Below are 12577 nucleotides of genomic sequence, written 5' to 3' on the forward strand. Positions count from 1 at the left end.
GTTATATTTTGTGCTTGGTTTAAATTTTGAATAAAAAAAAACAAGTCTTTTTCAAATCTTTCGCTATCTATTTTGAACATATTAGTACGCGAAACGGATATCCACATTTACTGAAGATTTGGCGTACAAACGTAATTATTGCAAAGCTATTATGTATATTAGATAAACATTTATCTTTGATCGTAATTCTTTTAATCAAAGTCGATGGTAAATAAGTAAAAATAAAATACATTGCAAATTTATAATAAAGACTTTATCTCGGGTAAAGCTAACGATTATCTCATTGTATTATTATATCTATCTTGCTTGCTAAGCTTGCTGTGGATTATTTCATAACTATTTCGCGAATTTCTGTTATTATGGCTTATTCAAAAAAATAAAATAATGTAAAACAATGCACATGACAAAAAATTAATATTTTCATCGGACTTACGTAACACTGTGTTTCAAACAGCTCCCAGAAGATATTGACAACACGTAATTGTGCGATCGAAGCCAAACTTCTTCACCGTTGGCATAGTCAGTAACGTTAGTTGTGGAAGTAAAGAGCAGGTTTCTTTCACAGGAATAATAAAACTCTTAAAGCAATCGACACTTAAATCGACGTCTCGTTCCACTACCTCTTTTCGGAGGCTTACCCCTTTGTTTATCTTTGCGAATTTCACGGACGAGTGTGTAGAAGGCATCATCGACTCCCATTCTAGTTTTGGCGGATGTTTCTACAAATGGGACACCATATTGTTTCGCAACCTGAATCATGTAAAATGAACAAAATGTTAGGAAATCAACATTGACCGATTTGGTAAGAACTTACATCTCTAGCTTGATTCATATCTACCGCCCAAGCTTGCAGATCGCACTTGTTTCCTACGAGAACCATCGGGACTTCTTCGGCGTCTTTGACGCGTTTGATTTGCTCTCGGTAGGTTCCTATGGATAAAAACATGATTTATTTCTATCATCTTTCTGATACTAAATAGATGCAATAGAAAAAATAATTTACCAATATCTTCGAAACTTTTGGCACTGTTTACTGCAAAGACGAGCAGGAAACCTTCTCCGGTTCGCATGTATTGATCTCGCATGGCTGAGTATTCCTCTTGACCTGCCGTATCTAAAATGTCTAGTAGACACGTTTCTCCGTCTACAAGTGATGAAGAGATTTATCAAATACAATTGCGCAACTATGTATAAAAAAATCTTCATTTTCTGTTAAATTAATATTTAGCTGCGATTTACCCGCAACGTGTGTCCGTTTTTTTTAAGTTTCAGAGGTACAAAATTTAAAAAAAATATGAAATTTGACAATTTTTAGAAAATTTAATTGAAAATAAAATAAGGTAGGTACACCGGGACAAGTGCAAACGATCAACTTTCATTCCACATTCACATCTAAACATCACCCGGCGCTGCAGAGCGACGGATTTTTTTCCACAGGATTTTTTTCCACGATTTGAAAACATTTACTCACAAAATGTGTATCAGGGCAACTTTTTTTTTTTGTAAATTCTTTATTTGAATCGGCTCATAACTAGTCCACACTAGGCAACATGAACTGCGATGTATGTTAAGCCTAGTCCACACTAGGCAATATGAACTGCGATTTTTGTTATGAGACGATCTTTGTTGTCTGTTGTTGTTGTTGGAAAGCTGAGACGGTCTCAGTGTCTCCCGAAGAAGATAGGAGACGCTGAGACCGTCTCGAGACGAACCGTCTCCTAGTGTGGACTACACAGCAAATTTTTTTTTGCTGGAAACCAGCAAAATTTTGCTGGTTTTTGTCCCGCTGACTTTCCAGCAAAATTTCCAGCAATTTCAATTGCTGGAAAAAACAGCAAACGTAAATGCTGGTTTCCAGCAATTCAAATTGCTGGTTTCCAGCAATTCAAATTGCTGGAAAATCAGCAATCCAGATTGCTGGAAACCAGCTATTTCTTTCAACACAACCGGCAGTATTTAGTATGAAATTTATATTTCAATTCAAAATTAAAGTTTAATATTGGCTGTGCATACAATAAGCAATTAAAACAATTATTTTCTCCCATTTTCAATAAGGGATGTATTCATTTTCAAAAAAAAACTTTTTTTCACCACTTTCTAACACCGGCTCTGGGGTGGCCGCTTTGTGCCAAAGTGTTGATCATCCGCCACCTGTAAAAATAGTTTTGATTAGTATCTTCTATGGAATATCTACCTGTACAAAAAAAACTTACCCTTGACTTGATGCCTGGTTGCTAGAATATAGACAGAGGAAAATAAAATAATTATATTAATTTAACCTAAATTCGAAAAATAGAATCTCACCTTACTTCAGCGTACGAAACAAAAACAAACTCCAAATTGACAACTCGATTGCTGATTTTCCAGCAAACTAGATCAATTGCTGGAGAGTCCAGCAATTTGAAAACCGATTGCCGATTTTTCAGCAAAAATGACAAGCACATAACCGAATGCTGAAAAATCCAGCAATTCGAAAACCGATTGCTGGTTTCCAGCAAAAATTTGGATTGCTGAACGTTTCCAGCAATTTTTTTTGCTGGAAACCGAGTGCAAAAATTTACAGTGTAAGTTAATGTGTAATTTACAGTACAGTGTACAGATGGAGGATTAGCCCGGGTCGAAGGTTGGAAAAAGCTGCTTAGCGAGAGGGTTACTCTCGTGCTGTGGAGCTACGCTGCGATCAGTACGCGTAAGCTCGCCCAAGCTTACAGAACGATTTTTCTGTGGTTTTGGAGGAGATGCATTGGGCGACGGTTAGTTGCCAGATACTTCAGCATTGCATTGAATCCAGATGGGTCGCATGCAGCTAAACGTTGCCCTCCGGTTTTATGGAGCGCTCGAAGCGTTGAAGCAACGAAGCGAAAAGCCATGAAGCTGCATGTCGAGAAGATTATTATCGTGCTTAGTAGCTGCGCTGCGGTTAGCATGCGCGAGCTTGTCTTCGGCGGATGGTTTATGTTTCGGGTGCTTCGGAGGAGGTGGTTTCGGCGACGGTTAGTCGCTAGCGCAGTCAACCAGTTTTTTCTGCGGATTCCTGCCGAGAGTGCAGATTCTCGAAGTCATCGCGAAATGAATGCTTTGAGAGGGAACGCGAAGAAAGCGACAAGAGGTTGTTTATCTGGGGTTACCAGCCACCGGAATCAACGAATCATCGGTTCCGGTGCTAGTCAGCATACTGCGCAAGACGAGAGTGACGAGGATGACGAGGATGATCAAGATTCCGTTAATCCCGAATCGGCCCAGAGACGCAGTCAGCGAACAGAAGAAGCTAATGAACGCTACGTGGCTAAAGTAGCCGCTGATGATGAGGAAGAGCAACTTCGAATCGTCAGCAAGCTCAAGGGCAAAAGGGACTGCTTTTTCCGGAAGACCACCGCGCAGCCATGAAAAAGAACGAGATTCGGGCTGAACAAAGTGAGGTTATCACTAGACAGCCGTTCAACGATTTGATCGGTTGTTTACAGTTTTCGAGGCCGAAAATCAGTGCTGCGGTTAGCGTACTAAGCATCAAATATCAAGCAGCCCTGGATGAGAGTGAGAGAAAAATGGATAGCAGCCTTGGAGAAGTACGCGGCATGAGAGGCGGTTGGCTTACCCTAGATCACAGGTTTCTTGACACAAACGTTCGCTGGACGAAGCTGAGCGATGGTGAGGTTATCACCGAACAACCGTACAAAGAATTGATCGGTTGTCTACAATATCTGGCGACATTTTCGAGACCAGATATCTGTGCTGCGGTTAGCGCACGGATAGGCACTGGCAAGGCCTGAAGCGTATTCTGCGATACCTTCGAGGTACGACCGATACGGCGTTGGTATTCCGCAGAAACGCGAAATCGGAACCACTCATCGGATATGCTGATGCAGATTTTGCCAACGACTCCGATGATCGAAGATCTGTATCAGGTTACGCTTACATGATCTTCGGGAATCTAGTTTCGTGGTCAACGAAACGTCAGTCTGTCTGTCGGTCAGTCTGTCGTCGACCGAAGCTGAGATAGGGGCCCTTAGCCATGCGGTCAAGGAAAGTTTGTGGTTAACAAACTTCCTTGGTGAATTGGGTGTGGTTAGCACTCCTTTCACATTAATGGAGACAACATCCCTTGTATCCAGTATCTGGAAGAGGCGCGGACTCATCAGCGGATGAAGCATCTGGATGTGAAGTATACTTTCGTCAGAGACATCATAAGAAGCGGTCAGCTATCTTTGCGACACATCTCTACTGAGGATCAGCCAGCTGATGCGTTCACAAAGGCGTTACCAAGGGCGAGGCACGTGAAGCTGTTCAGCATTCTCAATCTGCGAATTGAGGGGAGGTGTTGAAACTTACGGTTTTCCTTGGTAGCAGCAAGCAGCAACTTCTGCTGCCACGAGCAGAACCAAAACAGTTTGTTTTGGTTCCGCATGCTTTGAGTCAATTCGCAATTGAAATAATAGCGGTGATGATTGATGATGACAGCTGATGATGGTAAAAACGGTACAAATGTTTACATCATCACACTGTGAAGCCAAACAACTCAAATTGGGTTTGTGGTAACACAACAGTGTTGCCAGATATTCTGGGGTAAGAATATCAAAGTACTCATTAAGAAATGAGTACTTTCCCGGTTAGGGAATATAAGAAGTGGAAAGTGACAATTAGCTATCGCTAATTAATATAGTTGTATTCTACTGACCTCACAGACGAAACATGAATAAAGATAACTCTATTCCACCACTGAAACCTGCGTTTTTAACAACTAAAAACAGAAATCATGCAACAAACAACAACAAAAATACTAAATTACATAAAAAATATAAAAACGAACAATTCTGAAATCGAAACAGATATAATGGAAATAGAAATAGGAACAACAATCAATGAATTAGTCAATGAACTAGTCAAACAATATATTCTCGATTCATCTTCATATGCAAAACAAAATTAAAAAGAAATTTTATTCATATTTTTTAATTAATTGACATTTTTTTTTATTTATAAAAATGGATAAGTTCAACAAAAATTTGAAAATATCCCAAATCAATATTAACAGCCTAAGACCTCAACTTAAAAGAGAAACAATTAAAAAATATGTCAAAGAATGTGATGCTTTTACAAGAAATATGGATAAAAGAAAAAGAAAAATACTAAATATTAAATTCTAAATTTAAAAAAAAAGTTGTAGAGAAGAAGGTTATGGAGGAGTTGGAATTCTCATACCTCCAAAAGTAATATATGAAGAAATTCTCATACCAAATGTTATTCTTGAAATTTTAGCAATAAAAATAAAAAATATTAGAACACCAACACTAGTGATATCAATATATATCCCTCAGTGGATGGTCTAGTGGATAGGCTGGCGCGAGTCTGGTAACCCAGGCGTACCGGGTTCGATTCCCGGTATCGGCAAGAAAAACTTTTGGGTTCGAATCCCATAAGTTGCCGACTTGAATTGCATTCTGTCCATATCCAGCCGGAATGGATATAATGAAGTGCATGATGGTCTAACCAACGTCTCATGATCGCTTACTATTCTACGCTGCCTACTCTAAATTAAAAATTCTCTTCTCCAAAAACTATCTCTAATTTTCATTTCCAGCGTCAGCTCCCCGAGCTATTTAAACGCCATAAAAAAAAGATATGTTAGAACAAATCGAGCCAGCAGATCGTGGCCTAGAGGATAGCATAAATAGTTATTAAAATAGTTATTTAAATGAGAATAATATTTAACCTGATTATTCCTATGGATTCAGAGAAAAATTATCATCCATAGACTGTATAAACCACTTAATTTCAAGATGGTTTGGTTGGTTGCCTTTTTATTGCCATTGTAGCCATCCAGGTTGGTATTTTTGTTTGTTTATTTTCTGATAACGATGACCGGTTGTGTTGCTACCAGGTTGCTACATAAACGCATCCAGTAACAACCTACTGCTCGAATGCTATTTCTCGAATCCAGTTAGCGACTGTTGGTGCGATGATGTGTTGATAGATTTGTTGCTAAATGTACTCGATTCGTGGTTTAGCAACCATTGGTGGGCTTGGTCTAACTAAAGCTTTTGACTCAGTCGATGTTCCCATACTACTAAAAATATTAGATAGAATAAAAGTACCACTTAAAATAGTTGAATGGATACAACAATATCTTAACAACAGAAATTTTATCTTGAATACAAAAGAGAAAGAAATTAAAAGAAAAAACAATCAAGGGTTACCTCAAGGTTGCCCCCTTTCGCCAGTTTTATTTAACATATACACAAATAATCTTCACGAAATCAATGAAAATGATGTTAATATTCTTCAATTCGCAGATGATTTTGTTCTAATAATAAAAGGAAATACAATGAAAGAATTAGAAAAAAAAGTAACTTAGCATTAAAAGAATTTGAAAATAAACTTAAAGATTTGAAAATAGAAATAAATGTGGAAAAAAACAGCTGCATTATTATTCAATTCAAAAACAGATAACCAAATTAATATAAATTTAAACAATAGACCTATCAAAAAAGTCAAACAACACAAATACTTAGGGTATGTAATAGACCATAATCTCAATAACAAAGAACATATAAATCACCTGAATAATAAAATAAAGAAAAGATTAAATGTATTAAAGATAATTTGCAAAAAGAAAGATGGTGCACACCCAAAAACTGCACTGAAAATAAATAAGGCAATTAATTATAAGATCCCAAATAGACTATGGGATAACAATAAACGGGAACACTGCAAAAACCAACTTAATGAAATTAAACTCAACATACAACGACTCAATCAGAACCTGTCTTAGATTATTAAAATCAACACCTATCAACGTGTTGTTCTCCGAAGCTGGAGAAATACCTATTAAGCATAGAGCTAACTGGTTAGCAAAAAAAGAGGTAGTTAAATCATTTACATTGAAAAAGCCGATTACTAAAATATTAAATGAATTTTTGGATATAGAAAACCTTCCCAAGAACAGCTCTTTCCTAGAAAAAAAAATCGTTTGAACACAAAAACATAGTTGCTATGACCGCCATTCAAGAAAGAAATGAAACTAAAAACATTAAGGGAACAATAACAGATGAAATAAAAACTCTTAAAAATAAAGCTGAGCTAAGTAAAAATGTAATCAAAATTTTAGTTAAAAAACACTTAGAGAAAAACTATGAAAATGATGGTTCAAAAACAAATAATAACTGTGGGATATGAATCTACTTTGAAAATGAAAATGAAAAAATTTAATGTCAAGTAGTGAAAGAATTGTCTATCATGAATGTAGAACTTATGGCTATAAACATTAGATATCATAAACACTAAAATGCGCATAATTTCGTAATCCTTTTACTGATTCAAAATCAGCACTTCAAACATTAAAGAATGATAAAAAATCAGAGCAAAATTTTATAATATCAGAGATATGCAGTAAGATTAACTACAGTAATAAAAACATTAAAGAGACTTAGAACCTTTCACACTCTAACTAAGGACAGATTACACTTGGAAAATAGAAACCAATAATAAATGCGTCATTTGCGGGGTAACAGAAAACGCAGAACATATACTCTTTGACTGCACGCAGAAAAAAGATTTTTTATTTCAAAGGAAAGTGCCGCAAAAACAAAGGATTTTTTCCTTTGATTTTGGGATAAATAAAAATTCCATTGGTTCAAGGACATTTTCCTTTGTTTCAAAGAATTTTTCTTTTGAAAAATCTTTGAGTCAAAATCTTAAATGCTTTGAAACAAAAAACAGTTTCATTTGATGCAAAGTTGTTTTCGTTTGCTACAATGTAATTTAGATTTAGATTTAAAAGGATTGGTTCATTGAAATATTTTCCTTTTATTCCAATTGGAAAAAATATTTTCTGTTGTTCAGAAGTTCCAATTAGGAATTTTGAACAATAAAAAGAAACAATTTACATCTTAAATTCATTTTTATTACAAACTTAACACAAACACTGGTTCACTATAATGGAATTAACCGGTCCTAAATTTTGGCCTGAGGGCATTCTTCTTGGACCGCTCAATAAACTTCCGGAAGCAACTCCGGTCATCCAACTGGTGACTGCCGCTGAAGATCGGCCCGAAGATAATCAGACCGCTGGATTTTGGGCGGAATCAGCCGTGGTCGTGTAACAATGCAAAAGTTTATATAAAATCTTAAATATTCACTTTTTGACTAATGGATTAACACGCACTTACCATGGTATGCATTCCTCATCCTGAATCCTCCTAAATAGCTATCTATGATTCACTAGTTTTGATTTTTAACACGACCGACGAAACTTAATTCGAAATTCGGTACTTGCTCAATCCAAATTATCTTCTAAGTTTGAAGTTTTAACTTAAAGAAATTATTCCTTTCTGTTGAAAACATTTTTCTTTGGTTGAAAGAAAATTTACTTTGTTTTAAAAGACATATGCAATTGAAAAAATGTCTTTTGAATCAAAGAATTTGTTTAAAATCAAATTCCAAAATTATTCGGTTCAAAAAATTAATTCTTTCTTTCAAAAATTATTCATTTGAATCAGAACGAGAATTCATTGATTCAAAGAAAACAGGAGTTTGATTAAAAAAACTGAGTGTTTTGAATCAAAGTCAGTTTTGTTTTGTTTCAAAATCCAAGTTTTCTCTGCGTGTGTTACAGATATACAAACAACAGAATAAATTTCCCAAAACTTATACTTAACGAAAACATCACGCAATTGATAAAAAAAAATGATGAAGAAACTTACAGGAAAATAACAAAATTTTTAAATATAAATAAAATAACATTTTAGACACTATTATAAATAACATTTCTCTAGAAGTACATTTCTTAGAGTAAATTACGCTGATCACTGAAAACTCGAGTAAAAATAAAATTTCGAAATAAATAAATCTTAAAAGAGGCACATTGAGCCCATTGTGCAAACTTTCATGGTTTGAAAACAACACTTGGCCCGAAAGTCGTTTTTTTATTCTGACGGTTCCAGAGCCAAATCCGAAATAAAAAAAAAAAAAAAAAAATACGCCATTTGACATTTTTTCACAAAAGTACCGGTGATTTTTACCAATATTCTTTAATTTTCAACGGGAATTCGTTGAGAACTGTGTTTGTGATGCAACGAACGATAATTAATAATTTTTGAAGATGTAACATATTTTTCTAGGACCGTTTGCACTTGCTCCGGTGTACTTTAAACGGAAAATAAGCCAACTGAGAATAATTCCAGGTAGAGTTTTTTTTTCTCAAGATCAGCTTTTATACACTTATATCCTATTGGCTCGAATGGCCTAAAATATCCTTGCATCCTACGACAACTCACCGATGACAACCTGCTTCCGATAGGAGTCCTCTATGGTCGGATCGTACTCATCGACGAAATGATTCTGGATGAGCTGTATTGTAAGAGCTGACTTTCCGACGCCTCCGGCTCCGACGACTACCAGTTTGTATTCGGTCATGTTCGTCCTTTCAAATCCTTAAGATTTTGCGTTTCTTCGCTACAGAATCTGGCGGTTATGCTCGATAGTTTTTACAATATGAGTATGTTTGTTGGATTCCTTCGCATTGTTTTATGACGTCCAATTAGACCACTATATTTACGGCGTGCTGAAATAAACAGGGAAGTGTTTTAGATGAATTTAAGGGAATAATTGAATATTGTGCTTAACTAGTGAAAGGATATAGGCAAGTATGTAGAAATTTATTAAGAACAATTTTGTTCTAGTTTGAATTTCCTGGCAGTAATAAATAGTGTCAAGACCAATAACAATATTTTATTTATAAAAAAAATATTTTAGAGATGGAAGAAGTTAACAATAACGTATAAAAATATATGTTAAACTATTACTCTTTTCAACTTTTACCGGTTATTTCACGCAAAAATTTAAAAAGAATAACTTTCAACTTTTCAGCCGTATCATTGATTTATGTATGTATTTATTTTTAATAAACAGGTCACATAATTATCCCAATAATAACTTGCAATACAAAAAGAATTTTTTAGCATCCCGGATGTCTTATCATGGCTCGAAGAACCACGATCTAAAACAAAGCAACAACGTTTGAAACATTCCCAATTTTTTTTTTAATAATCGCTCCTTCATTTAAAAGTTTAATGTTAGGAATACGTGAGCCTGTCGGTGATTAAACTATAATTCAGGAGTTCAGGATATGTAACATAAGGATTTCACTAGTTGATGTTCTACATAGATGTAAGAAAAGTAAAATGGGAAAAGTATCTTAATGCCCAATTTAGTAAAGCCAATCGTTTTAGTGTCACTTCAGCATAAAACGCTGTTGGCACCAATTCAAAGACAAGGGATGAATAACGCGAGAGCGTTAAAATCCCAGAACAAACAAAAAAAAACAATTCAAAGATTACATTTTAAAAATATTAAAAATTATTACACATCTGTAACTTAATTTTCCTGCTTTGTTACCACAGGACCATCGATGTTCACACTAGTGACTCATCGTCAATGCATGGCCCCAATGTATCGGTGTTCCATTTTGATTATCCGCACATAAAACTTACAGTAAAAGAAAATAAATCCAATTTCAAACAAAACACTAGTCATACAGATGCATACTAGATCCGGGTGCTATCCCGGAAAATAGATTTTTTCCCAACACAGATCAAATCTACCCAACACAACTTTCACCAAGCTAGAATAAACTGTTGCTTTCGAAAAGCGTTTGGTTAGTTCTCCTCAAGGATGTTTTTTTTTTGTTCCGGGCTAGCTTATTCAAAATCAGCAAAAGCAATCGGAAGAGAAAAAAATCCTTTAGATTGGGCGTTTTCTTGTACGCGTATATGAAAGCAATACAAAGTGGGGGGAAGGAAGACGAAATTCTTTTCCACTCACTTTTTTCGACACCTAACTTCAATGGGAGAGAGACACAATATTCTAAACCGAAGAAAATTAATTCACTGTTTGATTTTCCTTTTAACTAGTTACAGGCACCATCTCTGGGTACTAATTAGCAGTCGATAAAAGATTTTTGCTGAAATAAGCTGCGACTGACAATGTATGAAGAAAAAATACAGCGTACCGAACTCACTTTGGGCTGCTGATGCTAGCTCTTAATAGTCCTATTTGCCGTCAGTAGTATTTGTCACATAACTCTGGGTCTTATCACCAACACTTTTCTATTTTGGGAAAATAAACTCGAAATCGTCCATGATTTGATCTGTTTGCTGCCCACGGTCTGTCAGTTACTGATTTTTTCGAGGTTATTTTCCCTATCTTATTCGCATATGTATGCTAGTGTGCGTGAGAATTGGTAAATCAACAAAACAGCTTGCATGCCGAGAAAGGACAAAAAAAAATCGAAGAACAGTAACTGTTAACTTTCTCGCTAAATTTAAAATACTCAGAGCCCGGCTACCTTTTACTCAGACGTCGCCACATGTATGAAACAGCCGACGGCTGATCTTAATGAACTCACATATCAGCGGAAAAATTACTCAGACGTCAGAAAATTCGGCACTCAGAGAACTCGAGCGCATGACGGCGACAACTGAGTAAATGTTGATCAGTTTGTGCGAGGCGGTCGAACTTGATTTGTTTTCGTGCAGCAGAATTTACATGGTGAATATTAATTTGAAAGGTAATTTCTATATATTAATCTGATTTTCTTCATATTACAGGGTTCTATGACGGAGTGATAATGGTCCATAGCTAAATCTGGTACGGCATAATAGGTCCCGGCCCGGAAGACGAAACCCGACGGGCGAAAATAAAATTAATTAAGTTTGTCGATTTTTTTTTTCAAAAATAAAGATGTATGAACAATATTTTGACTTTTGTTATTCATGAAATCAACCAATCCATCATTTGTCTGAATAATAATACAGGTTTTAAGTATTTTAGCATGAAAAAAGCGGCCAAAACCGCTTCAGAATTATTCGCGCATTCTGAGTAACCATGACTCAGTTGTCGCGAAAAGGGCTGTTAGTCAGTTCTGAGTAAAGGCCGTTTAGTCAGAACTGAGTAGGTGCGGTTTTGGCGACAACTGAGTAACCGTCACTCTGAACTGAGTAGCTGAAAGTTAGCGAGTTAGCTGGTTTACTAAACAAGGTGTTAAAAACGTTTTGAACGAACGTATCAATGAGGTAGAATTCTTAAAGCTGATAAAATATGAAAATAAACGTAAATTGGAGTACTAAATACATACCAAGTAGCTTATCTCTCAAATGTGGACTCGAGTGGACACCGCAGCATCAGCGGTTGTTCTTTTCCATTTTGTCATTCGCTTTTCCGGAGTTCTTTTTTAACTTTGACGTTTCTTCTTTTCTTTTTTATGTCCTTTTTGCAGAGTTTTGCAGATGACATTTTCGGAAATGTACGTTCAACCCGGTGTACACTTTTTATAGCCTTGTTCAATCCGCTGTTTCGAAGCTGCGCTGCTGCCATCTGGGGTAGTACGATGTAGCGTGAGCAGCATTCCGGGTGAACGATAAATTTTTGACGACTTGACATTGCTTTGAGTTAAGTTTTCATAAAACTAAATGAAAACTTAAATAAATCCAAAATGAAGGAGTGAAGAAAACACTCCTTTAAAAAAATGGAGTTTGTTTTCAATTAAATTAGAATAAATTAGCCTGGTAGAAGAGTCAATTCT

The 12577-nt window shown here is 35.8% G+C and overlaps 1 protein-coding gene across 5 annotated transcripts; it reads right to left on the bottom strand.

Annotated features, from left to right (window-relative positions):
- Window positions 1-6: 6 nt before the first annotated feature.
- On the bottom strand, window positions 7-12253 carry LOC129755911 (GTPase HRas). 5 transcript variants are annotated; one of them, XM_055752612.1, is made up of 5 exons: window positions 12131-12253; window positions 9273-9559; window positions 1004-1144; window positions 815-930; window positions 7-750 (listed from the first exon to the last, which is right to left on the bottom strand). In XM_055752612.1, exons 2-5 carry the CDS (start codon window positions 9409-9411, stop codon window positions 580-582), a joined length of 567 nt encoding a protein of 188 aa, XP_055608587.1. In that variant the 5' UTR covers window positions 9412-9559; window positions 12131-12253; the 3' UTR covers window positions 7-579. The 5 variants fall into 5 exon arrangements, with proteins under 5 accessions (XP_055608587.1, XP_055608586.1, XP_055608590.1 ...); XM_055752611.1 differs by lacking the exon at window positions 12131-12253 and adding an exon at window positions 11015-11166; XM_055752615.1 differs by lacking the exon at window positions 12131-12253 and adding an exon at window positions 11006-11132.
- Between the last annotated feature and the right edge of the window lie 324 nt (window positions 12254-12577).

This window comes from Uranotaenia lowii, chromosome 3 (assembly GCF_029784155.1).
Source record: "Uranotaenia lowii strain MFRU-FL chromosome 3, ASM2978415v1, whole genome shotgun sequence".
NCBI lineage: Eukaryota > Metazoa > Arthropoda > Insecta > Diptera > Culicidae > Uranotaenia > Uranotaenia lowii.